The sequence below is a fragment of the Heliangelus exortis genome, chromosome 25 (genome assembly GCF_036169615.1).
Source record: "Heliangelus exortis chromosome 25, bHelExo1.hap1, whole genome shotgun sequence".
In the NCBI taxonomy this organism is placed as follows: Eukaryota; Metazoa; Chordata; class Aves; order Apodiformes; family Trochilidae; genus Heliangelus; species Heliangelus exortis.
Genome location: NC_092446.1, coordinates 5,213,148 through 5,240,234, shown reverse-complemented (window position 1 = coordinate 5,240,234; position 27,087 = coordinate 5,213,148). Strand labels below are relative to the sequence as shown.

At 42.7% G+C, this 27,087-nt stretch overlaps 1 protein-coding gene across 1 annotated transcript in view; it reads right to left on the bottom strand.

The window, feature by feature from the left end:
- The window catches only part of KDM5B (lysine demethylase 5B), a 42,214-nt gene that overhangs the window by 1,351 nt on the left and 13,776 nt on the right, over positions 1 to 27,087 (bottom strand). Inside the window, exons 4-26 of the mRNA XM_071768545.1 lie at positions 26,761 to 26,931; positions 25,544 to 25,678; positions 24,725 to 24,818; positions 24,368 to 24,471; positions 23,652 to 23,810; positions 23,004 to 23,123; positions 22,430 to 22,588; positions 21,792 to 21,973; positions 18,903 to 19,065; positions 17,811 to 17,930; positions 16,703 to 16,897; positions 16,096 to 16,277; positions 15,401 to 15,525; positions 15,050 to 15,200; positions 11,436 to 11,550; positions 9,177 to 9,532; positions 8,006 to 8,144; positions 6,911 to 7,090; positions 5,932 to 6,090; positions 4,574 to 5,059; positions 2,060 to 2,171; positions 1,057 to 1,211; positions 160 to 486 (exon numbers count right to left, since the gene is read on the bottom strand). Coding sequence (XP_071624646.1) covers positions 160 to 486; positions 1,057 to 1,211; positions 2,060 to 2,171; positions 4,574 to 5,059; positions 5,932 to 6,090; positions 6,911 to 7,090; positions 8,006 to 8,144; positions 9,177 to 9,532; positions 11,436 to 11,550; positions 15,050 to 15,200; positions 15,401 to 15,525; positions 16,096 to 16,277; positions 16,703 to 16,897; positions 17,811 to 17,930; positions 18,903 to 19,065; positions 21,792 to 21,973; positions 22,430 to 22,588; positions 23,004 to 23,123; positions 23,652 to 23,810; positions 24,368 to 24,471; positions 24,725 to 24,818; positions 25,544 to 25,678; positions 26,761 to 26,931 — 4,089 coding nt within the window. The remainder of the gene's footprint in view (positions 1 to 159; positions 487 to 1,056; positions 1,212 to 2,059; positions 2,172 to 4,573; positions 5,060 to 5,931; positions 6,091 to 6,910; positions 7,091 to 8,005; positions 8,145 to 9,176; positions 9,533 to 11,435; positions 11,551 to 15,049; positions 15,201 to 15,400; positions 15,526 to 16,095; positions 16,278 to 16,702; positions 16,898 to 17,810; positions 17,931 to 18,902; positions 19,066 to 21,791; positions 21,974 to 22,429; positions 22,589 to 23,003; positions 23,124 to 23,651; positions 23,811 to 24,367; positions 24,472 to 24,724; positions 24,819 to 25,543; positions 25,679 to 26,760; positions 26,932 to 27,087) is intronic.

The following is a 27,087-nucleotide window of genomic DNA, read 5'->3' as shown; positions in this document are numbered from 1 at the left end:
TGGGGAGGATGGTTGTGTGCCCCAGAAGTGGCAGACACTGTCCCTGGGTTCCAGAGTGCCTCTTTGTAAAAAGCATTTCTGCAGTCAGACAGTTTCAGGGTTGTTGCATCTCCCAGATCCCAGTGTGCACCCCACCCCAGTGGCTCTGGCTCTACTGACCTCATCTCCCTCGGGCTGCAGACAATTCACAGCAGGGCAGATGGCATCTTCATCCTCTGAGTCCTCCTGCTCAGAGAAGGACATGTCTGAGGGGAGCAAGTGGCTCTCACTGGAACGTTGCATTTCAAAGAGCCTCTCCCGTTCTCTCTCCAGTTTGTTAGTGCTGAGATCCTTTGAGTGATTAAATTTCAGTTTCTTCTTTTTGGGGGTTCTCATTTTTTTCACTCTTGCTCTCTTTTCATCACAGAAGTTCTCTCTCTCAAAACGCCGCTTTAGTTTTCTCTCCATGTAACTCATCCCATCCTTTTTCCCTCGGCAACACTCGTTCTATTGGGAAGACATTTTGGCAAAACTGTAAGCATGCAGCCAGCAGGTATCATCCTGTTATTCCATAGCCTCATGCAGCCAGCAGGTATCATCCTGTTATTCCATAGCCTACAGACTTAAGTCAAACAGACTTAAAGTGCAGAGTGTCTGACAATTGCCTTCTCAGCAGAAGGGGGATGTGTGAGGGGAGCAAAGGTGAGGGTCACACTCCAGTGACACTGCCTGACTCCACTGCTTCAGAGGCAGCTCTCAGAAAGCCTTGTGAATACAGGATGAGCATCAAATTTAGGATGGATATATTTTTAAGAAAGTAACCATTAAAACCAGATTCAAACTGCAAAAATGCATTAAGCCACAAATTACATAATCATAGAATCTGCTGAGTTGGAAGAGACCCATCAGGATCATCAACTCCAACTCCTGGTGGACTCTCCTTATATTTGATATCTACGAAAATGTCTTTTCATGACAGAACAGACACACACATAAACCTCTTTGTAAACCTCAGGGGTCAGGCAGAGTCTCTGCTCCAGTGTGCCCCCCCTCTCAGTGCTGGTGTCCCACACTTGCCTTTTCATTTGTTGGTCCAATGGATGACCTTTGCTCTGCTGGCAAAACAGGGCTTTGCTTTGTGAATAGGATCTGGTACAGCTCCTGTATTTCAGGCAGAGAAACCTGTAGCAGCTGGGCCTCCATCATCAGCTCATCCAGCTCTGTGCTAATGACTGGTATGGAAGACAGGGAGAGAGGAGAAAAGGAATTCTTCATTGGCAGCACTGATGAGAACTGCACAGATAATGAAAATTCTTCCCTGGTAGCACATACAAAAAACTGAAAGACTTCTTGAAATCTGCAGTTGTATAAATTAACTCTTATCTGTTCCCTCCTCACTGCTTGTTTCCAACAGCCTGGTTAAAAAGAAAGCTAAGGGCTTGCACAGAATTTCCTGCTCAGTACCCTTCCAGGCTTGCATTGCTTGCTGGTTTGAAGATAAGCAATTGCCATCATCCTCTGCAATTTCTCCTGCTTATGAAGCTACAAGACAAATGTTTTGATCCCCTCACAGCATATGAAGTGTGTAAGATGAACAAACTGAGTGGAATCCATAAATGAAGCCAAGAGAAGAGAGGCAGAAAACCAGAGAGGATGAGCCTTGCCCACTGCCACTACTGAGCTTACAGAACCTGCCTGGGCCTTCCAAGCAGTCTGCAGACTCATGCCTATGGTCTCCCACCCAGCTCCTACAATTTCTATGGTGCCCCCTCCCCACACCCTGTTTGAGCTGGCCACGTGTTCTTCCCAGAGGAAGGGGCCAGCTCTTACACCCCATCATTTCACTGCACACGTGGGAAATGTGAACTGCTGAGAATTTTACCCCCTGCCAAAGCTGGACATTAAGTTCCAAAGCTGCTGAGGGGATGGAGAAGCAATCAGATGAACTACAGTCATGTTCCTCTGAGCCTCAGACATCTCCTGTTGAGCAGGACAACCTCTCTTCTCCACTAAAAACTAGCAGGGAAAAAAAAAAAAAGGAAAATAATAAAAAAAAAAAATCAAAGTGCAGATTACAAACCATGAAGTGGGATGCAGTGCTGTCCTGTAGAAAATGGAGAATGTAAATATCTGGTTCTGTTATCCCAGTCATGAGGCATGGAGAATGACATAGCTCCAATAGTCTGGGAAACCTAGAAAACAAAACAAAATGTACAGATATTTTCACTAAACACATAGTTTTGAAGTGTCAAATAACTGCAATAGAATCAAAACTTGTTTCTCTTACAGCTGCTTAAATCTTGTATTCCTGTGAACTATTCTAATACACCCAAATCCTTCATCTTACACTTGGAAATAGGCAAAAGCAACTTTATTGCCAGAATTCTTAGCTGTGAATTATTTCTGGAGTATTCAGAAAGCAGCCCCAGTGCACCCAGCAGCAAACTCTGCCAGAGGAGAGCAAGCCTGGGGAGCAGAGACAACACAGAGTCACTGCAGGGATAATCCCAGACTTAGGGAAGTGAGGGCTCCAGCTCTGGAATTGACTCAGGGTCAGTATTACAGTTTCCTTATTTGTTCACAATAACCAAGTGATTTCTCACTGCTTTGACCTGAGACTCCACCCTGCCTTGGAGCTCTTCACCTCAGCACCTCCTCAAGCCATGTCCAAGGTCAGGTACAGAACCACCAAGTGTTGTTTTTTCCAGGATACCATTTACCTCACTATTCAAGTGTCTGGGGCCCTTTCAAAATCTGGATCTCATCAATTCTCACAGGTGTTTTTCATGTTAATTTTTCAAACTCATCTAAATGCTCCACATTCACATTTGGCTGGTACCAAGGAAGCCAAACTCAGAAAAACAGCCAAACAGTGGATGCTGCTGCAAGCACCTCTGGGGGAAGAGCATATTGGATTACCCCAGATAACAGGGAAAACACAAGTGTTGTAGGATGCAAGAGCACTGCTGAGACACAGGATTCATAAAAGAAAAAAGCAAAGCAAAACAAAAAAACCCCACAAAACAAAACCACCACCTCAAATCCACCAAGTCCTGTGCTGTGATGGCTCTGGAGGCCTCCTCTGACCTCTCCTCTTTCAGTGTCTCCAGCGAGGCTCCTGAGCTCAGGCACAGTGAGAGCCTCAACCTGATCCATGTGCTCAGATGCTTTCCCACTGACCTTCCCAGGGACTTGTGCTTTGGGAAATGTGGTCACAAGGACCTGGCTGAGCTCTTCTACACTCACCTTGATTTATGAGCTTTTACTGACTTGCTCTTCAGACCACATAAAAATGTCTGCACAGCTTTCAAGCTCTGAGGAACCTCATAGTACCACCACACTGACCTAATAGAACAGTGCTTACTGTTTCCATTTCTACCCAAACATCCAGTTATATGCCCAAAATCTTGCCAGGTTTTTTACAGCTATGCTAGTTGGTCCAGTAAAAAGTTACTTTCAAACCTAAATTATCAGATAAATTATCTTTGGTCTCTAAATATATTCTGAAGTTCTAAAATTGGGCTTGCTTATTTAAAACTTGTGGCCAGCACAGGCAACTTGGTATAGCTGAATTACCCAAGAAGCAGCTACAACACCTCTTGGAGCATGCATGGCCCACTTTAACATAATTAAGCACGAAAACAAAACCCACACAGACTAAATTTAGCAGGGTTGGTCTAGCAAAAGTAAGGTGCTTCAATCCAAAAGTTAAAGCAGCAGAGTGTATTTCATTTTGGTATTTGGTTTAATGGATTTATGCTGAACAGACCTTGTATTCCAGATTTTTTCTGCATTTATTATCTCAGGAAAAGGAAATATTTGACCCGTTCCTCACTTCCCCAGTACTTTTTGGTGAAAGATCTTTACTGGAGGAAGTCTGAAACTCCCTCATGACCTGAAACAGTTGCTGTAGCTTGGCTCAGTGTTAGCAGAATATTCAGCTTGTGAGTTCTACTGTAAGTGATAAGGAGAAGGAGCAGTAACAGCTGAAGATACCCTGTTGAAAATAACCTCTTCCAAGAGGAACACCCCGGCCAGTTTGTGCCTCTGTTAGTAATGCTCAACACTTTCAAGTATATTGAAATATTTGTAAGAAGAGAACAAAGACTAATTGAATGCCAGGCACTCTAGAAACAATAGCTTCAGCAGCTCTGTCATTAACAGTGTCACATGGGAGGAGGAGAAAGGCAAACATCCCTTTTAGGATCAATTGTTCCCAGGACTCCAGCAGAAGGTGTAGGACACACACATCCTAACTAACATCACAGCAGAGCCCAAACCCCTATCTGTACACAACTCAATCTGCCTTGCCAGTGTCTGCAGACACCAGGAACCCAAACCCCAGGACGTGTTCCTGACCAGGAACCCAAACCCCAGGACGTGTTCCTGACCAGGAACCCAAACCCCAGGACGTGTTCCTGACCAGGAACCCAAACCCCAGGACGTGTTCCTGACCTGGAACCCAAACCCCAGGACGTGTTCCTGACCAGGAACCCAAACCCCAGGACGTGTTCCTGACCAGGAACCCAAACCCCAGGACGTGTTCCTGACCCATCCCATTCCTGCCAGGAACCCAGCAGCACCTCAGCCTCACCTTGTTTGTCTCTGGCAATTGGCCTGCCGTGGCTTGCCATCTGCTGTAGAGTAATCCTGAGCCAACTTTGTCTTGGATAAGTTTTAGATTCCCTGAATACAACATCTGTTGTGCTCTGTGCTGCCAGTTCACAGTTCTCTCGATCATGTACCTCAGGGCGTCCCCCTCGGGCAGGCGCACGCGGATGCGCTGCAGGGAGGCCAAGAGGGGCAGGATCCTTTCTAGGGGCGGCTTCTCCGAGCGGTGACACTGCGGGCAGAGCCACACACGGGGCCCCTGCACAACGCTGGGCACGGAGACACAGCCGGTGTGGAAGAACCCTCTGCAGAGCTCACACTGGATCATGGGAGCAGCGGGCTCCTTCTGGCACAGACAGACTTTCAGTTCTGTGTCCTCCTCACCAGCCAGCACCTTCCCCTCGTTGGCGGCTCGCAGGGAACGCAAGGCTTCCATCTCCTTCAGCCGGGCTTCCCCGAGTGTAGCCATCTAAAAGGGAGTTCAGAAAAAGGGTGTAATCCCAAAGGGAACTGTTAGGAACAGGCTGACTGCTGCACAATCCCAGGGACTGCTTCAAACATCCCAGGGAATTCTCCGGATTGCTAAGGAGCTGCTCCCCTCTGAACACCTTTGAAAGGCTTGGAATGTTTGAAGCAAAGCAGTCATGAAGATGCGTATTGATGTGACTTCAGTTTCCTTCCACTTTCTCATCAGGTCCAAAGGTACCCAGCCTATTCCCTTGCAGAAATAATCTCCTAATCCCCTTCCTCTCTGTTCCAAACCCTTCGTGTTTTGTACTACACAAACACTGCCTTCATCAAAGCAGCTTAAATTCTGGTGCAAGTGCAGAAGTCTCTCAAATGTGCAGTCTGTGTAATTGTAAACCAGATCAGGGTGTCTTTCAGGAATACAAATGCATCTCTGATCGCCCCTTTGCACATGGTGCACATCCCAACCTTTCTCCTTGCTCTGGGGTTTGTAAACACCATGTGAAATTCAGGTGTACTCCTGCCTGTGGTGTTTGCCTTTTCTACATCTGCTCAAGATCTCTTTTTTTAAAAATCTTTAGCATTAGCTGCTATTAAAGACAGCAATACGTTTCTATTTCATAAAGGCTCTAAGTAGCAGCTGCAAATAATACATTCAATAATAAGGTTGCTTCATGCACAAAGAAAACACTTTTTTTTCCCCACTAAAAGCAATTTTGGAAAGTTGGAAGCAAGCACAGTGAACTGCTGTCCTAGAAATCCTCCTGCAGAACAGCAAAGCAAGGAGGAAGGTAGCACCCCTGAATGGGCAGAAAACAAAAGATTCAAGGAACTTAAAAGAACCTCAGGTTCAACCCCCCTGAACCCACGTACCGCAGAGGCAGTATCTTTGCTCTCAGACAGTGCTCTTTCTAAGTCACTCAGAGTCTCCAGCTTGGTGCTTTTCTTCTTTCCACTTGGTACTGGTTCCTTTAACTTTTTCTGCTTTCTTTTCAGATTCAGCATTCCAATATCACAGCGGGGACATAACACCTGAGGGAAAAACAACAGTCTGATCCCTGGCATTGTTCAAGCATTTGTCCTGCCCTAACACAACCACCCACAACTGCTTAGAACAAGGATTCCTGCAGTTTCTTCCAAACATTTAGGAGACAAGAATGAGGATATCTGGAAAATGAGGAGAGCTGAAAGGTTAAAAATTCAATTGTATAAAATGGACAGATCCCAAAGACCTCCCTATTTCACTTAAATTGCTGGTAATATAGAGACAGCTGATACACTCAATTCCCTCCACATGATTTAAGCTGCAAGTCCTGGAAAACAGCAGAGGATTCCAGGAGCTACCCAGTGCTCCTGACTGTCCTGTCAGAAGGAGCAGGGCTGACAGCACAACAGGCTAAGGGCAGACTGGAGTGTGGGGATTGCTGGTGTTGGCACATGCAGCAACAGACCCAGAGACAGCCAAGGCACCCACAGCCTCATCCTGAGCAGGGCCAAGGCTGGGCTGGGGCATGAGGCATGAACCCAGCAGCTGAAGCCTGGAGCACTGCAGGGAATTCAGTGGCACAAAAGTGTCTTTATTCCCATATTCATCTTGAAAATGTCAGACTGCAGCTACTAATTATAAAAACAGAGAAAGCGTAGTTAAATCTTAAGCAGCTAAAAATTTTAAAATTATTATTAAAAGCCTAAGTCAATCTAATAAAAATGGTGTTGTTGAAGTAAGTAATTTAACCCTAAAATAATTCTGCAAATATACTTAATATTTACTGCTGCTTCATGCTTTAACTCAGATGTGCTTTTGCTGGGGAATGAATGGTGATCTTGGAGACCAAAGACTGAGATCTCTTACCTCCAGAAGAGAGTAAGGGGAGTTCTCACACAGAAATGTGTTTACTGCACACTCCTTCCACGCTTGAACTTCTGCCACCAAGGACTCCAACCTTGGCAAGTAGTCCAGATGGACTGGAATGCATCGACCCCTTGTGACAAGTTCCACCAGTGTGTCCAGTACAGGTACACGTCCTCCAACCTGCCAGATTACAAATGGTCATGGCAAGATACCCCCTACAGTACAGTACCTGGGGCATGCTCCAGAACAGCACATTAAAAACTAGAGAAAACACAAGGAACAGGACACTCATCTGATCAGGAATATTCCTGCATCAGGAAATCTTATTTTGGTTTTTTTTGTTGTTGTTGTTGTTTGGGGTTTTTTTGTTGGTTTTTTGTTGTTTTTTTTTTTTACAAGATGCTAGGGGAAAATTATTTGTTCAGCCAACCAAATGAACACCATTAAAAGCTGTTATTGTTGACTTTAAATACTTTAGGGGATTTGTTTATTCAAGAGTCAACAAGCAGAACTCTGACTGTGTCACCTGCTCCACAATGTGTCACAGGAACACAGTAAGATGATGATCAATCTTTTACAGTACAAATGTTCTGTAGCTTGCTGGTGTTGTGAAAGCACTCTGACAATAAGGCACATTCCTCTAAGTTAGGGCAGTGGTTAAAGTGTATTAGCAAAGTGACTTCCATTAGCATGCAAAACATTTAATATTATTTAACAAGAAAGTGTTCTTCATAACAGTAGTATAGAGACTGTATTGTTGTTTAATGTGCAGAATGGTACAAGGATCATCACCGGTGACTGACCTTACAGTTAAGCTCCACAGTCCACTATTTTTTTAGCTTTAGATTTACCCTTTACAGATTTTATTGAAGTTAATTGCTGAGGTGAATGAACATAAACCAGGCCCAGAAACAGAGGTAATGACACCAGCACTCAGCAGAGCAAAGCTGCACCGTGTCCCAGGCAAGAAGAGCTACAGGCCGAGCATTCCTCCACCCCGTGGGATGCTGAAGGCCCAAGAGCACACGGAGCATGGGTGTTAACCCCACAGGGGTTACTCCCCCTCATCAGAAGCCAGAAGAAGCCTTCCCATACCTGCAGGGCTTCCACTTCCTGCAGCCAATCTTTGGCCTTCTGCACGGCGTCTTTCAGCGCGGCCCCGTTGGGCAGGTACGCGGGGATCTCCTCCATCTCCCTCACTGCTGCTGCAAGGCTGCTCAGTGACTGCCGGGGCCTGGGGGAACAAAACAGCTCAATGTGAAACACTGCAACACAACTGGGCTTCTCCTGCTCACCCAGCTTATTAAAACACAAGGGTTGCACCAAATAATGAGGTTCTGTTTGGTACTGAGAGACAAACTGCACGTCAGGGTGACGCGGGTGCAGCTTGAGAAATGCATTCTTACTTGCCTTGTGTTCCTACCAGAAATAGCCACACATTTGGGCTTAAGGGAGATTTAATATTAACCAGCTTGTGAATGACAGAACTTTGGATCCTCAAATGCACAAGGAACCCTAAAACACTACCAGCTAAGTGATTCTACATTAAAAATTTAAAAAAACCTGAAGATGGCTTTTTTGTATCTCACAGTTTGATTCTAATGTTTCAGAAATGCACAAACAACTGCATCTCCAGTTTGTAGGCTAAATCCAACATTATTCCAGTTTTGTGCTCTGTGGGGTTACTTTAAGACAGCATGGTTACTAATGTGTAACAAACACTCAAACGCTTTCATAATTATGAGGCTGGGAAAAAAATTAAAAAATTAAAAATCAGAATTCAGAGGGAGTAAACAAGTTTGTCATCTTTCTAAGTGTGCTTTCCCCCATTTTTCTTTTTAAATCAGAAGGTCAAAACAGTGAGCAAGAAAGTTTTTCTTAATAAGGATGGCTCTGGCTTATTGCCTTCTGCCCTGCACCAACTAATCTGGAAAAATCTCAAAGTTAGCAATAGTTCACACAATAAAATCTTAGTCTTACACTGGGGGAGGGAAGAAGGTAGAAAGGGAGGAACAGGTGTCTTAAAACCCTTCCTTGTGGCCAAAGGAGAATTTGCACAATGACAGTGGAGCACCACAAACTCTGCAGCCAACAGCAGCATTTAAAATCATAAAATCACTCACCCCCCTGCTCCATTGCTTTCCCTTTTAGACACCATGAGTTTTGCCTTCAAGATGTGAACTGGATGAGCAAAAGAGCCCCTTTAGAAGCCAACTACTCCCACTGCAAACACTTCATGGAACCAGAAAATGCACCACAGACTTACCTGGCCTTTATCAGGTTTCTGGCTTTGTCATCCCAGTGTTCAGACACAGTGAGGAGCTCCTGCAGTTTTGCCATCGCTTTCTCAACTGCTGGGTAGGGAGCAAGTCCAACCCCTGAGTCAATCAGACGTCTCATGTCATCCAGAGTGAGAGAGTTTTGGTCTGAGGAAGCCAGCTCCACATCCTCCAGCCAGCGGGCCTGCTCCAGCCGGACCCGCAGCTCTGCCAGCTGGGGCAGATCAACATCAAAGTCAAAGCTGACATCCAGCAGCTCCTGCAGTTCTGCAGCACTGGGCATTTCTTCAGAAAGGAGTTTTTGGCTTTGCTGTTGAAAAGCTTCCACTCTATCAAGAAGATCCTGGAATACACAAATGCAACCCTAGATCAGATGAAGACCCCCTGCCCAATCTCCTCAACGTTGAAGTGCAAGGCCCCTGACACACACCACACGGTGACACACAGGAGTTGTGACATTTGAACACTTAAACTGTGTCCTCAGCACAGTGTGTGCATCAGCATCTCCTCATACATACACATGTGACCACCAGCTTGAGGATTATAGAAAAAAGGAATTCCACTCCAAGCTCCTTTGAGCTAAGAGATAGGTGTCAAAGAGATTTCAGAAGAACAGAAAGGATCTAAAGGGAATTTTCAAGTGTTCCATCAGTGCTGTTTTTTGGCTTTGTACTGAGATGATTGACAAGGCTGAAAAACAAGGTCAGGATTAAGAAGGCTTTGAAGAAAGCTGGGAGGGGCACGGAACTTCTGGGGTTCAATGCAGCTGCATTAATGTTTGAGTTGGATCCCAGAGTCTCAGTAAGCCACGAGCATTTTACTCTTTCATGCAGTGCAACACCTCCTCTCTTTTCATGTTCAAAAGAGAACCTCCAAAAGGTACCAAAAGGAACCTCCATGGTTGTTTGCACCTCACCCAGGATGATGGACTGTCAGAGTAATCTCACTCCAAAGACTGGTGTTTTGTAGTTAGAATTCCTGCCCAATCCTTCTAGCATTGGCTGAAATGCTATTCCAGCAGCGAGTTCCTCCTTCATGGACATCTTGAGATTTTGCCAATGAAGGTGCTTGCCAGGGTGGGCAATCTCACTCATAATGGAAATTAAGTCCATTTAGTGACAGATTAAATTGTGAACTCATCTCCAGTAACTGTTGGTCGTTTATATTAACAGCCTCATTTGCATGGCTACCTATCATTTAGGATTGTTGAGAATGACAGAAAAGAACACCCTGACCATATGTGTTTGCTATTTCCCTGTTCAAGAATGCCAGATGGAGAGGAACTGTTTGCATCTCTGGCATTTCTGAACTTCTGCTTCTTAGTTAGATAACAGTTACAATGCTATAAACAAGTAACTGTAAATAGGATCACAGAAAATCTGATTCACTCATTCCAGAGCTGATCAAGCTTCGAAAGCAATAGGCATAAAGCTGAACTGAACCAGCCTATTCTGATCCCAAGTTACATGACACTGTCTGGTCTCTCAGTGTTGTGTGGACATTCCAGAGATGGGCCAAGAGCTGGGCACTGCATCTCCTGGTTCTGTGAGTCAAAAATATACAAAGTTCTTCTCCTTTGGGAGTGGAATTACAGCTGTCTAGAATTTCTGTTCCATTTTTTTAATACCCTCAGTGTGATACACAACATTTTAGCAAATTCTGAAACCAAATCTTCAATTACTTGTCTGAGAGCTTATCAACAAATGATCAGCATGAGCTGACAATTGTGTGTGACAAAGTGACCTGAGTCACCACCACCAACAGGTACTCTGGTAGAACAAGTATTCAGACTGGCAGCTTGGGCTAGGTTTATCTGTGGTGTTTCCTGGCTGACAGCATGAGAAGGTTTTCAGTTACAAAACTATGAGAAAGCTGATTCTGCATTAACAAAGAAGGAAAGTGCTAGGAAGGGGCTGACTGTCAGTCAGGGCATTATGGAGCTTTCAATACTCTCAGGTAAACATGGCTTCACTCTTTAGGAATTTAGTTACCTGACCCCACACTTTTAAGCTGTATTACCCACATCATTGTGCTGCTTTGTATGCATTACTTCAAGCAACATTAAAATTTTGATTTTTCCCTATGTAGCACAAATACCTACTGACCATCAACACCAGGGGGGCAGAGAGCTCCCATGCACACATTACCCAGGGCTGCCAGCTCCAGGCAAACAGTAAGACAGGAGATGAACACAGTGCTAATACATCAGCATCATAAATGCTCTTTCCCTGTGTTTTCCAGCTTACCTTCAGCAGTGGTGTCTGGCTGAGGACACAGGGCAGAGCATAGAGCTGCCTGACAAACAGCCTCAGCTCGTTGACAGTCAGCTGGTTGGGGCACTTCCCTCCTCCAGAGCGGTATCTGCAATTAAACACAACCCAGCTTCGTTGGATGCCAGTAAATAATAACATTAAATCTAAACTTCTCCAAAATCTGCTTATGATTTCTTTTAAGTCAAGCTCTACTCACAAATAATGGAATATTTAAAAGCATCCAAGCAGCCTAGAGCTTACATAAATGGGATAACATCAGTGAGCTATAGCAGAATAAGCTATTGTTGAAAATATTCTCATATTAAATAGTATTCTGGACCAACTACTTAGACTTGGAAGAGCACTGGTTATTATGGAATAAAATTGGGCTTTTTTCCAGAACACAAAGCAATTGTGGATTAACTATTCAATAGCTATTGTAGTAAGCTCTCCCCATCCCCATACCAAAAGAGAACAAATCCCAATTCTGAATAGGTTTTATATTCACAGGTTGTGTAGGCACTTCTGAAAAATCCTCTTTTGCTGAAATCATCATTTTCATTTTTATCTAAAAGCTTTGTATCAAATGAGTGGCTTATAAGTGTAAACAAATTGGCTAATATTAAAAATCTCTCTAAACTGAAGCCAATATTAACTAGGCCTGAGAACCCTGAACAGAAAAGGAAAAATCTCTTGCAATGCTGGCTCCAGTTCTATTAACAATATGTCACTTAAACAAAAGAGGAAAACAACATTGCAGCAGGATATGCCAGCATGACTGGAATGTGAATATAATAAATTTAAATTTAATATTCTATGCTAAAAATAGGTATTCTAAAGGACATGCCAACATCACATTGTGAGTTCCAAAAATCCACAGTAAGCTGAATGATAAAACTAACTCAAGGGCTTAGGTACAACATAAGCTGTTCTATGGTCTATACAGTTTACACTATTTTTTGTGAAAGTTCTGCAGTATCTTCCAGTAAAAGGCAAAAGTTTTTAAAATAAACAAATAGATGTATATATACATAGGGGCACACATACACACATCTAAACTGCAAAATCTTTGCAAGAAAACTACACAAAGTCTATAAATTAAAAAAAGAACATTCACAGAAGAGAAGCCCACATCTATCCAGGTTTATTAACCACAAAGATTCATAAGCACAAGGCCTCTCAACTCTTGAAGACTGGTAAGAATCAGAAAAGGTACCATGAAACCTGGAGAAGGAAGGGGACAGATACTTAAAACATCCCTCTGTACTTCCCTGATGTCATACTGTTCCCTCCCAGCATCACCTATCTAGAATCGAATTGTTTTCTTTCCAGGGAGAAATTGTTCCCCAGCTCCAACCTAAACCTCCCCTGGCACAACTTGAGGCCAAAAGTTCCTCTTGTCCCATCCCTTGTTCCTTGGGAGCAGAGCCCGACCCCCCTGGCAGGTGGCTGCCCAACATCCTGCAGGTATGTAAACTTCAAGTATTAAACTGATTTTGATATAAGAGGTATTCAGACTTTAAGCAGCTTATCCTCTCCTTTCAGTCTTCCTACACAGACTGTGAGTGCTCCCCCTTCAATCTTAAGAAAAATTTAAAAACTCACGAAATAACATAGGTTTTCAAAACCCTAATTATGAGGATACTCAACTGGTCTCTTCCCAGAAACACGCCACAAAAAGCTCGATGGGGAACCAGTGAGAGAGGGGCTAAAAGCACTTTCAGAGCAAATGAGAAATGCAGAGCAAGCAAAGCACTGCTTTGATCCTGCAGTTCAACACTCAGATTATTCATCCCAGGCTGTAGAGCTGAAGGAGCTGGCAAGAACAGCTGTGAGAAAGGCTGATTCACTATCACTGTGTCAAAGGAACAGACCTGGTCAGGAAGATTAAAAAATGTTCCTCTTTTCAGGCCAGCAAAGTCAGGTGAATCTTAAGAGTAGAAAAAGATGAGGGATGAACTCTTGTGGCTCAGAGCAGCTGGAACAGGTTTGGCTGCTGCTCCAAGTTCATCATCAGAAGGGCTGAGCAAATACCAAGATGGGTGGGAGAACACATGGACTGGGGATGCCAGATCAAGAAGAGGTGGTTCAACATTACATGAAAGAAGAGATGAGGAATGGAAAAGTCCTTCAATAACACTGTCAGGAATCTCTGGAGTAGAAATTACTTATCTAGCAGAAGTCACATATGCTGGAGGACTGAATTTTACATTTCCTGCTGTAATATTTTTATGCTGCTGTGACAGGGACTTCATCCTTTTGTGTCTGTGCACAGTGAAGGTGAATTTATATCAAGTTGTGGCTACAAAGACTTATACAGAGATCACTAAAGAAAGGGAAAGTGCAGCTGCAAGAATCATGTCAAAACAATAGCTGAATATTCTACTACCAAAGTCCTTTGAAGTCAGCCTTTAAAGTACTGCAGGAATACAAGAACACAGACAAGCTGCAAGATTCCTGCTGAGACAGGCAGCATGCAGAAACCACACACATACAGTCAGAGCAGCACAAAGAGCATCTGCTCTGACAAACACCACGATGTTCAAAGCAGCAGAAATGGTGAAAATTGCCCAGAAATGACAGGAATAGTTTCTCCTGAAATACTTCACACTGTTAAGACTGTTGGACTTAAACAATATTGTCCTCCACATATATAAACCTAAAATTTTCTTAGAAACCCATCATCCCACACAGTGAGGTGCAGCCACTGAACACCTGGGTAGGGAACCTGCAATCTGTGAGCCCAAAATGGGGAGCACAGCAACAGAGTCACAACCAAACTGATGCAATCAGGAGATCTGGGTTTTCATTCTGGATCCTCTGACTCCTTTCACCTGATTTCACCTGACAGACACTGGCACAGGTTGCCCAGAGAGGTGGTGGAAGCTCCATCCCTGGAAGTTTTTAAGGCCAGGCTGGACAGGGCTCTGAGCAACCTCAGTGGGAGGTGTCCCTGCCCATGGCAGGGGAGTTGGACCTGGATGATCTTAAAGGTCCTTTCCAACCCTGAAAATCCTATGATTCTATGATTTCACATAGGGAATGTGCCAGCAGGACCAGGCTGGCAGACAACCAGTTCAAAGAACGTGTTACCCCAACACTGCCCTATCTTCAAATTCCTGGAGCAAATAACCTAAAAGATTTAACAGAAGTGCTGCAAAGAAAGTGAGATCATGCAGAGATCTCAGAGTATTCCCATCATCATCAGCTCAGGAAGTTAAGACACTCCATTTTTCCACAAGACATGAAGGGTAATGAATATAACAACACATACACCACTGACAGATTTTCAGTCCCTGTGGCACAAAGACTGTTTCTCATTGGGTGTTGCTTTGTCTGGAAACACCACACCAATTTTAATTTTGGGGGAATGTTAGAATGAACTTACTGCTCAACTGTTGAACTGACAGGAAACAGATTGAAAGCTCAGGATGTTTAACTTATTACATGCAGCAAAGGTGAGTCTCTCTGTAAAAGATGGCTCTCTTGGGAAGGCACAAAGATTTCTTCCATTTTTAAGTCTTACATAACACTGGCATCCATCACCAGCCACAGACATCTATCTTCAGTCACTCAATTTAGTTGCAAACACTTACAGCAACATTTACCTTGTTTGTCTTTTGCCATTAAGAAGTTGCTGTGCAACTGAGGCACATTTGTCTGCATCCTGTGTAACCAGTCTGAGGTGTCGCAGTAGGTCATTGTCTGGAAACTTTTTCATTTCTGATTCTTCTATCAAAGCCTTAAAACTGATGAGACCTTTTGGGAAAGACAGGAAGTCAATAAAAGTCCCCCTTTCTGGTAGATGTTAAATGGTAAAGTTGGATAACACAACAGTTTAAATATATTTCTGTTTCAACTTCAGCTGTACTTTGTGTCAAGTAAGTATAAAACGAAAGTTACCAAGGGAAATAAGCCACTTAAAATTACAGGTTGTAGACAAAAGGTAAGGTACTTACTTCTTTTATTGTTAATTTTTGCCTCCAGGGCTTCATTAACATTGGCAGCCCACTCGTTGTACGATTCTGCACGCATCTTGAGTGCATTCATCATGGGGTAGAGCTCCTCCAGGGTGTAGCGGTACCTGCAAGGAGCACAGAGCTTTGCACTTCAGCAAAAACTGGTGGGAGCAGGAGGATAGAGAAGGGAAGCATCAAAATGATCTACTATGCACCCAGAATTCAGTAATTGAGATCTACAATCACACTGTGCTCCTCCTAAGACAACTTCAACATTGCAATTGGTTCTACAATTGAAGTGATGGTGAAATTGTTTTAGAAGAATTTGCATTCATGTAGGACAAAGATGGAAGAAACAGCAGGAAAGGAAAGATGGCAACAGAAAGAAAAACTAACAAAAGCAAATAAATACCACTCAGCAAGGACTAGATGTAGGGGATTATGACCTTGCTGATACAAAATAAAAAAGCAAATATCTTATCCATCAATCTTTGCCTTTATAGAGTAAGAAAAGTCTGAAATAGTCTGCTGAAAAAGGCACTTGGTTTTGGGGTACTGTGTTTGCAAGGGACAAATAGAATACAGAGACCAGCACCACTGACAAAACAGAGCTGGCAATGGATTGGCAAGCTGCAATATCTATGCATACAATAAATATCTCCAGAACACAACATTCTTTGCTCTCTAAAGCTTACCCCAGTTTGTATTTGAAGGTAGGACAGGAACAGAGATCCTCAACATGGTGCAGGCACACCAGTAATCCAGGTTTACATGGACAATAAACAGCAGACATGAAACAGGTGGTTTTACACTTTAAGCACTGTCGCTCATCATCAGGAAACAGCTCAAAAGACACTCTCTCTGAGTCAGTCACTCCCTGCAAAACAATGTTATATGAGGAGGGTGATAATGAAGAGGTGATTACTCCAAGCTAAAGCATCAGAAGCTGCATTTATCAACGGAATAATGAGTTTAGAGAAGTATGACTCAAACACAGTATTAAAACCAGGTAGACAGAAATCTTGATTTATAAAAAACCAGTTATTCAGACTGCACTACTGAAAGAACAAATATTGCTTTAAAAGAAACATTCTGAACAGTATCAAAGGATAAACAGATGCTAAAGTGAGATGCATGATAAATGATTCTTCATCCAAGTGGCCCACTGAAACAAACAATGCCACTCAGGAGGGTGCTCTGCAGCTCTAAGCTGCTGACAACACAGGACCAGCCGCAGGATGTCTCCACATCACTGCTGCTACTGTTCCTTCATCCATTAGAACATCATTTGCTACAACTCACCAGTTTATCAACCTTCTCACGCAACCTCTTCTCATCTTCAATCATGATAGCCATGTCTTTCTGAACTGTAGATGCAACCACAACATCAAGAACATCTGCTTTGGAAGCCATTTTACAGATCATCTCATCATGGGAAAACACGCAGTAGCGGTTCAGCAGGCGGTAATGCTCCACACACTGGCGACCCAATGGTAGCTGGAGAAAGATTAAATAATTAAGAATAGTAATTAAGAGTCCATTTTTAAAATTACATTAAGATACTGACTTCTTATGCTGCTAACCAAAACCTACCTAAGTGAAAGGCCAAGACAAATCCTTCAACAACAATCATAATTCAGAATGCAAAACTTGAGAAATCAAGACCCTGGGTCAGAGTAAACCATGACAGGTTATAGTTCCCTTACAAGAGACACTGCTATTCCCTCATAAACTTAGCTAAAAAACCTGCATAGAAGAGATTATAATTAGGGGTAATTAAACAACTAAACCACACTAGACATGGGAAGACCCAAGCTAAAATACAGAGGCTGGGAAAGTGTCAAACGTGCAGAGCAGGGATGTCCCAAGCTCAGGCTGCAGGGCACACTGGACCTTCTCCTCAAAAGTCTGTTTTATGTAGGACATGAACTGTGCAGCCACATGAGGAACTGCTGATTCCATGATCATTAAAGTCCCTCACTAACCCCAGGCAGAGGAAACAATTGATTGTGAGCGGGGTGGGTCAGTCAGAGCTTTCTTTTATGGCTGTCCCCAGGCAGAGTGTGAGGCTCAGGTTACAATGAGGGTACAAGTTCCAGTCTGGGAGGAAACTCTTGGGAGGACAAGAGGAAAACAAAACCAATCTGCCCAGTACATGAACACAAGTCCATTCAGTGACAAGGCAGAAAGCTTTCTTCCAGCTTTAGGTCATCTCCTACCTCTAAGTGATGCTTTTTTTGCTTTTTTTTTTGCTTTTTTTTACTCTAGTAACATTTTTAGATGGGCTACATTTACAATTAGTTAAGATCTTTTTAGGGAAAAAGATCAAAAAGGGACTAATTTGAAGTAGCAGCAACTTTGAACAACTTTGGGAGTGCACACTTCACAAAAACCTTGTGTTGAAACATACCCAATCAACAGTGCAGAAGTTCACAGCTTCAGCAAAATTGAAACCCTGATTGAAACCACTGTGATAAGCTCTGGGAAAGGTGATCACAAACTCTCCAGCACACTGGTTGGTTCGATAGACCTAGGAGAAAGCACACACAAGCATTAGGTGATACCTACACAGAACTGAAGGCTCTGAAGACAGAATGGGTTCCCAAATTCTACTTATTTCCATGATGACTTGGGACAGTTTTAAAACATAAACCCAAGAATTACAACTGGCATTTAGTAACTTGTGCCTAGAAAGCAAAGAGGTTTCATTCAGCCATACCTGCACTCAGAGCCATTTCAAGTCAGCTGCCTGTGCCTTTTGGCCTTTCCTAGCTCTGCACACAGGGACACAGGCAAAGCACAAGCCAAGAGAAATTTGGAACCCACTCAAATGTACTGCTGTACATCTAATGCTCTTCATGCTAGACTTCATGCATGAGAGCAGGCACATCTTCCTGCATTTTTCCTTTTTGGAGTCTCAGAGCATAACACACAACACAACTTTTGCCACTTTCCACCAATTTTCCTTTTAAGTCCCAAGGTCAGCTAGTCAAAAGCTAATGGAGTTGTAAAGGGACATAATTCCCATTAACAGTCTAGTATGGAGTATGACAGAAACTGATGAAAAATGCTTTTAAATAACTTAAGAACTTATTCAGGAAAAATAAGAGGATGTGGATGACAAGTAAAGGAAGCATGGGTTTTGGTCCCTTGTCAGAAACTCTATGTAAAAATAATTGTGTCTGATCAGACAGACATAGGAAGAGGTCCTGCCACTGCTTCAAAGGCTGAGACTAAACTTCCCAGCTGAGGTATAGGGATAGGAATATTCTAAGGTGGATCTCCAGAGAAGAATTTGCCAAGCAATTCCAAAAGCAATGGTTCCATTGCCCATCTGTTCATCCTGGCACACTGTACTAGATGAGGAAGATACAACACACATGGTAACTACCACACCATCTCTGTCATAACAGTGCCTTCAATTACTGCCTTTGAAGCAGAAATCAGTGCAAATGCAAGAGGGTTGTGTTTCAGGGAGCAGCACAGGAGTCCAACAACATACAGGCACTCCGTGGGCCATCAAAGTATTCGGGTTCATTATGGTGACAAGTTGGTGCAAGAGATCTGGCTGAGATTCAAATAGCTCTGGAGCAAGCTTCTTCATTACATCCTCCAGCTGTTCAGCTGCATACCCTGGGGCTCCATACCACGTTTTAGGCTCCCCCCTGCAAGATTATTAAAAAGAGTTAAATATAAGCAATCTTTCAAGTTACATTTTCAGTCTTCTGCTTTAAAGTACAGCATGTCAAAAGAAGGGTATATCACCAAGAAGGAATGCAAAGATCATGAACCTTCCTGAATCTTCACAGTTTACACAGGTGCCTCCTCCAGACCTCAGTTTTTAACTGCCTGCATTTCTGAGGAGATACTTAAAATATTCTGGTGAAAAAAAAGTCTGAAGAAGTCCTCAGCAAAGGTCTGCTGATTCCAGCAGAACTTCAAAACATAAGCTGTTTGTCTTTTACCATGAACACAAACTCCCTCTTGGATCAAACAACCAAAGACAGTTCTTTGTCTTGTGCATAATTGCCATAAAAGCAACATACAGTAAGTAGAAATTAAATTTCCAAACTATGGAAGAGACTTTGAGGGGGGAAAAAAATTAATATATATCCAGAGTAGGAACAAAACTTTTAGCAACAGCTTAACACAATGTAAGCCACTTGAGAAAATTAAGGTTATCAGATGTGTTCCAGTAGATACTGTTTCAGGTTTACAATGAAGCTGGCTCACTGCAGCACAAAGATGAATATTCCTTCCAATCTCCTTTAAAGAACCATGTCAGAAAAGCTTTCCACAAATGAGGACAGAGAAGTCACCTTCTCCTGAAGAACTGGCAGATTACAGCTGACCCAACACTGTTTGGTCATGTCCCCCCCATAAATCATGAAGCAACTAGGAGGTCTCCAGAAGGAGAGAGGGAAGTCTGAATCCAGAAGCACGTCTCCAGGAGCTTATTCCTGTCCTTAGACAGCATCTCTGTTATGGTGAAGAGGAGAAGCAGCCAGGGAGACTGTGGAAGGGCAGTTACATTGGTACAGCAAGGAGCAGCACAATCAGAGTCATCACTGTGTCATGTGAAATGAGGACACAGCCTTGAACCTGGTCACCATCTTGGGACAATTCTATGAATTCAGGAAGACCAGGCAGAAATGGAAATGAAAACTGTCCTGGGTCCTGACCCAACACTGGGTAAGTCAAGTGCCCAGGAATGGATGACAGCAGTTATGAACCAGGATGGTGGCACCAGGGCTCTCAGGACTTCAGGAGCAGATACCAGAGAAAGCTGGGATTCTGAGGGATGTGTTAAAGTGTCAGAACTGACAGTGGTGACAGCTTTCTGCACTGCTACCTGGCAGCTTTCCCCTCTTGTCTTTAGAAATACCAGCATCACTGATGGTAATACTTCCTCTGATCAGGACTGATTTATTTATTTGCAAGCATCTTCATAACCAAAGATTTGTTTTTCCTCCTTCTACAATTTCAACAACACCCTACAAAAGGTCTGCTGCTGTAACCTGGTTCACTGCTCAAAACACAGGACCAGGACACAAGCTCCTTCCTGGAATTTAGGAACTCTGAAGCTGGACATGGCTTCCCTGGTGTTTCACAAGAACAAGTGCTGCCTTCTGAAGTCTTCACCAAGTGTGGAGTTTTATCTCTTCACTTGGGGGTATTAAAACTGACTCCTCCAGCCTAGAGCACTATTGACCTCAACTACACACAGCTCTCAAATAAGTTAAAAACCCCCATTCTTAAATCTCTCTGTTGAAGGGAAATACAAAAGAGTATCTGCAAAGTAAAAGATGTCAAGGACTTTGATGCTGGAGAAATATATTAACTGCAGGTAGGGCAACTTCCACATGTGTCTGTTAGGTGTGTACATGTGTGTGCACATGAACACTTGCACACTTGGGTGTCTTTCTGGTCTCAACTAATGCAGTTCAGGAAAAATTATGGAGGACATTGCCATGCTAACAACACTCCTTGCATGAAGTTTCTACTGCAAATAAAACAATGCCTCTCCTTTCCACACCTTTCAGCCTCATTGAAGACCAAGATGAATAAAAGCAAAAAAATTACAATGAAGATAATTTTTACAATGGAATCCTGATCACTCATTTGCTTTGCTTCAAACATTTGTTTTAATTGTGTCAAGTGCTAAGAAAGCCCAGATCAGGTCACTGACTGCCTGGCTTGTGCTAAAGCAGCAGCCATTTCAAGGACCAGCAATTGAGTAACTGACCAGGAGACAACCTACAGAATAGCAGCTGGGATGTGAATTTACCATATTGCTGGAATCCTGATGTGAGCAAGGAAAAGGAAAGAACTTGTCAAGTCCCATGAAGAGTGATGAGAATAATGCACACTCTGAAAAAGCTGTTGCAAGGTGAGAAGTTTAAGCACATTCTGTTTAGAATATCAAAGAGATGGTAAAGATAGATCTTGATTAACAGTTGACAAGTGTTTATTTGATGAGAGGATTTATGATAGTATGATCTAATAAAGAAAAAAAAATATGCAGGATCCTAAGACTGTTAGTTGAAGCTAAATGATTAAAAAACAAAACAAAACAGACCACAAAAACAAAACTTGCATGGTTTTTAGTTTTAAGTTGACCACAAATAAGTATTTGATGAATATCTGCTGCAGCTCTCATGGATTTCTTTAAAACTGGGAATGGATGTCTCTTTCCAAAGTATGACCTCTTGTCCATAAGCAAATTAATGCAGGAGTCACAGTGTGTCAGATTTAACCCTGCTGCTACAGAACTTCAAGGGTTATTCTGGCCTGAACTCTATGAATCTGGTTTTAGTCTACTAATTAAAAAGGGGAAGGGGGAATGAAGGGGAGATTTACTTATCAGGCTGAGTTTATTCCTCAAACTCACCAATGCAGATAGTTAATTGAATAGCTCCAGTGGTCTTCTATGTGCCAACAAAATGAAGAAAAGCACATCCCCACATACAGCCAGGGCAATTTCATTCCACAAATGTCTGCAGTGATGTGAGCAAGAACAGACTGCTCCATCACAGGCATGTTGTTTAAATTCCACCCACTATCAAGGTATTCCTGAAAAGTGAACAGAATAGTCACAGGTTTAATACAATATGAAGTAAAAAACCCAAACAAACAACAAGGTAAAACTGACAGAAGAGCAACAGAAGAAAAGCATTTATCCCAACAGAAAATATGTAAGAAACAGGACAATTAATCAAACAACAAAACCTCTCCATTGTCTCTGCTCCTTTCACAAACCTTATCTAACCTTCTTTGTTAAAATACAACTTTTTTTTTGTTTTGTTTCAGAAGTTAATAAATAACTACAAGGATAAACCTGTGACTTTAAATGTCTGATCATGAAAAATTTCATTTATTTAAAACTCTGATGTAATTGTCTTCAAATACTGTGCCACATATACAAAACAAACACTTTGCAACCCAGTTTCCATTGTGCTGTGTACCAGAGAGACTTTGTTAACAAAGAACTGCACTACAAATGTACACAGTGAACTAACAGAGACCTACCTCTTCTTCTGGTCTAACTTTAAACTTCCCACCCCTAACTGGGAAGCCACTTCCAAATTCCTTTGAAGCAATATCAGCTCCATATTCTACAGTCACATCCTCTTCAATGGTACTAACAAGTCTCCAGAATTCTTTTTCAACCAGCTCAGTGGGGACCATCTAGGTATGAAAAGAAGAAACTCAGGGTGTATTCAGTATACAAAAACCATGTGCATAAAAGCTGTCTATGGGGGAATCTCCCCTAGCTTGAAGCATTTCCCCATTTCAAAATCATTTCAAAAAGAGAAAAAAAAAAAAAAAGTAGCAGAAATGTGGTTCCACCCAGGACATAACTGCTGCTCTGTCCTCTCAGGAATGGGTGACAGAGAGCAGTCTCTTCCTCAGACTCTTTTAACAAACAAAAAACCACAACACCAGCAAGGACAAGGATTCACTGGCATAACTGTGAAGCACTGATTTGGGATTTTATCCCAGTCAGACCTGGAATTCCCATCTCCCTCACAATTTATGTATTTTAACTGATTACAAAAAATGCAGTCTGCATTATGGCATCAGGATAAACCCATGGACATACGTGGACTGGCATGTTAAAATAGTCTGACTTGAATGCATCTGCCATTTCTCCAAACGTCCGAAGTGTGTAGTCTCGTGCTGCTTGTTCAAACCCAAATGCTTCTTGAGGCTTATTACACTCCTGCAATTGACAAGATGATTATTTCTATAATGTACTAACAGACAATCTGTGCTCAGATTTCACCTAAATGGGCTACAACTACAGCATCTGATGAGTAAGAAGACAGAACACCTGACAGAAATTAAATAACTGCCCCAAGTCACAGAGTCAGAAGCAGTAGCTACCCTGCTTAATTCATCAAACGATAATATTTATTTACAAATAAATGTTAATAAGGTTATATGTGTAATTTCTCCTTGTGGAAAAGCTAAGTGGAAAAAATACAGACCTCCACATGAAGTACCCAGTGAGATTCAAATTTAAAATACAGAGAAAAGGTGCCAATTAAAATCCAACATATTTGCCCAGTGATAGCTTTCCAGCCTGAAGCATTTCCAGTCTTCATTTTAGCTTTACCCTCTAGCACTTTGCTTGCACAACCTTACATACCAATGAACTGTACTTTCGTTCAGTCCTTAGGATCAAGTTTTCAAATAAAACCCCACAAAATAACAAATAACCTTAGACTTTTATGATTTGTTGGATTACCTGAGCCAAACACTGAGGACACCTCCAGTCCCCTTTGGGAACATCATGAAGGGGGGGAATTAAACAAAAAGTGTGGTAACTGTCATCACAGCCATCACACAGCAGCAGACGGTCCTCATCGTTACCACTGCCACATAAGAGACACACATACAGATCCACCTGCAACAAAAATTGCCAGATTAGGGATTTGAGCACTTATGGTAACAGCTTGGAAACATTACAAACATTAACCAAAGCTTGTTATCATTTTATGTCTGACATGGATATGGGGCAAACAAAACACTTAAGTAAAAGTTTAAATAGCCTCACTCTTCCGTTTAAGAAAAGACCACCAGAGCTACAGACCCTTCTGTGTATTTTTTTTTTTTCCAAATGACAGATTCCATGGCCAAGATAGTTCACAGCAGCAGCACTGTGGGCTTAGCAGGTAGAACATAACAGGGCTCACTCATCTTTTTTCTTGTTACTGTCACATGCAGCACATGTTCACAGGTAACTCCTCTGAGGTCTGGAGCCTCAGGAGAGAGAAGACACCTTCACAAGTACCTCAGTTCCAGCAGGCAGATCCTGCTTTGTTTCAGCCACAGGGTTACATGAAGAATGCAAGAGTCCTTAGCATGATATAAATGACAGGAGATTTCTCTACACACGCAGGAGAAACCCAGAAACACCTGGAATCACAACCATGAAGCAGCAGGAATGCAGGGCAAACTCACAGCATTAGTGGGTTTTTTGGATCGGACTTTGGATTTCTCTTTCTCTGGCTCCCCAGCATGTTCTTTCTTCTCAGGAAGTTTCACTGTGTTATGCACTTCCTTTTCTGGTAAAACAGAAAAAAAAAAAAGAAAAAAAAAAAAAGAGGGTATTACAAAATGTTTTAATACTTAGCATTACTTGTTATTACTTATTTTATTTGTTATTAGACTGCATCACTCCAAGTTCTTTGTTGAATTACTTGTTATCCCATACACACACTTGTTTCAGTTAGCTTAGGGGAAGATTTGAACACTTAAAAATGCCTACAGAAGCTGATATGATCTGAACAACCAAGCATGCCATCATAAGCTCCTCACCATTTTCACACTTTGGAGGTGCACATCCCATCCTACGTCTCAAATTATGAGTTCTGGCTTCTGGAGGGTCACCTTCAGTTTTAATATTGGTTGCCTTAAAAAAAAAAAAAAAGTGTGTATATAGGTACATACACACACACACACACACAGACTCAGTGATGTCCTTAGAAGAAACACTTTGGTGTTACACATGCATACACCAAGGACACTGAGGGGCTGGAGTGGGTCCAGAGAAGGGCAATGGAGCTGGGGAAGGGTCTGGAGCTCAGCTCTGCCCAGGAGCAGCTGAGGGCCCTGGGGGTGCTGATCCTGGAGCAGAGGAGGCTGAGGGGAGACCTTCTGGCTCTCTGCAACCCCCTGAGAGGAGGTTGGAGCCAGGGGGGGTTGGGCTCTGCTCCCAAGGAGCAAGGGATGGGACAAGAGGAACTTTTGGCACAACTCAAGTGGTGCCAGGGGAGGTTTAGGTTGGAGCTGGGGAACAATTTCTGCCTGGAAAGGGTTGTCAGGGCCTGGCCCAGGCTGCCCAGGGCAGGGCTGGAGTCCCCATCATCCCTGGAGGGGTTTCAGAGCCCTGGAGATGTGGGGATGAGGGACATGGGGTGGGGGTGGCCTGGGCAGGGATGGGGGAAGGGTTGGACTGGATGACCTCAAGGTTTTTTCCAACACAAACGATTTGGTGATGATGTTCACTGCCAGCTGAACTCGTGGCTGTTTGCCCATCCTGTTACAAAGCTGGGGGCTCTGGGCAGTGCTGCAGGAACAGCAGGAACTCTCCCTGTGTTCCCAGCTCAGGCTCCACACAGACCCAGACTCTCTCACCTCTGCTCTCAGACGTTTTGCTCGACGAGCAGGTGGACAAGTTTCAGATGGCTGAACAGACTGTCTCTGTGGAATATCATGGGGCTTATATTCCTTGTCCTTTGTGTCACTGGTGAGATCTGGTTTCTGCAAGCACTAGAGACACAATTTGATTACTTAATTTCTAATACAAACTTTGTGTTAGAATTTTCTAATAAACTTGTTTCATGTTATCCAGGAAATCGTTCTCCACGACGTAGAGAGGGCTTTAATAATTACTGTGCTGAGTTTAAAAAAAAGCATTTATGAGAATATTACCTATTTGAACAAGTCACAAAATCACTTTTTCCAGCCTTTTACTGAATGCAATAACCATAATAAACACTCTTAAATGAAGCTGAAGCCTTCCTTTAAATGTTATGAAAACAGAACATTTCTCTATGGAAATACCAGTACTAATTCTCCTAGTAGATGGTGCTTCTGAAGACTGGATCAACAGCATCCTAGAAACTGCTGCAGTATCCTCAGGCTGCATTACTGTAATGCTAACAACACATAGAGCAAGATATAAATAGCTACTGTTCTAAAAGAAAAAAGTCTAAAAAAAAAATTCTTTGTTAGAGATTGTATTGCTTCCACTCTCAACCAACCCTGAATTTTGTTTTAAGGACCAAATCTAAGCACAAAAGATTTAGGCTTGAAAGAAGTCACAAACCAGACTGTTAAGTACATTGCAATACCCATGAAAACACTGCTGAACTTGGACATCCTTAGTGAAAGCAAGGTGAGTTACTGCCACAAAACTGCCCTGGTTTGATGTAGTCCCTCAGTCACTCTGTGCAAGTGGTGCAGACCCAACAGCATTCTTGTTCTACAGGGAGATGGGCCTATAATGATCTGGGAATTCAGCAGGATTTTGCATTTGACAGAAGAGCATTAAAGAAATAGTTACAGGAGGTCTGAGATCTTATTATTCTGAGGCTGCTATAAACCACGAAAAGGCAGTATTCAAAGCAGTAAGAAAGAGGTCCCCTTGAAGAGTAATTCTGAGAATGTTTTATAAAAAAATAGTTTTCTATGGCTCTCTGGTGCTTGCACCAACACCACAGACTGTATCTTGCCACCTGCATGCCATAAAACATAAAATACACAGTCTTTGGAAATGTTGCATCAACCAAAAAAAACAAAATAACAGACTGCCTGCTCAATTAATTGAATTTAACTTCAGCACAGCTTACCAGGAGGCTTGCTCCAGACTGGAATAAGTTGTAAGGATAGAGAATGCGCTCGTAATGTGCACGGATGTGGGATCCCACAGCTTTGCCAGGAGCAAATCCCATCCTTGTGGCTATTTTGGTCCATTTTCTCTCCTTGCAAACTACATCAAATCCTCCTTCTTCTGCAACTAGCTATAATGGGAAAAGAAAATGGTCATACACTTAATACTAAAATTATCAGTATCTAAGGAAAGCACTGCTAGCTTAAAAGGCAAGAAAACACCACAACTGCTGTTTTAAACTAGAAAAGTATAGATTTAAAAAGAACACAAAACATGAAAGTTGTTT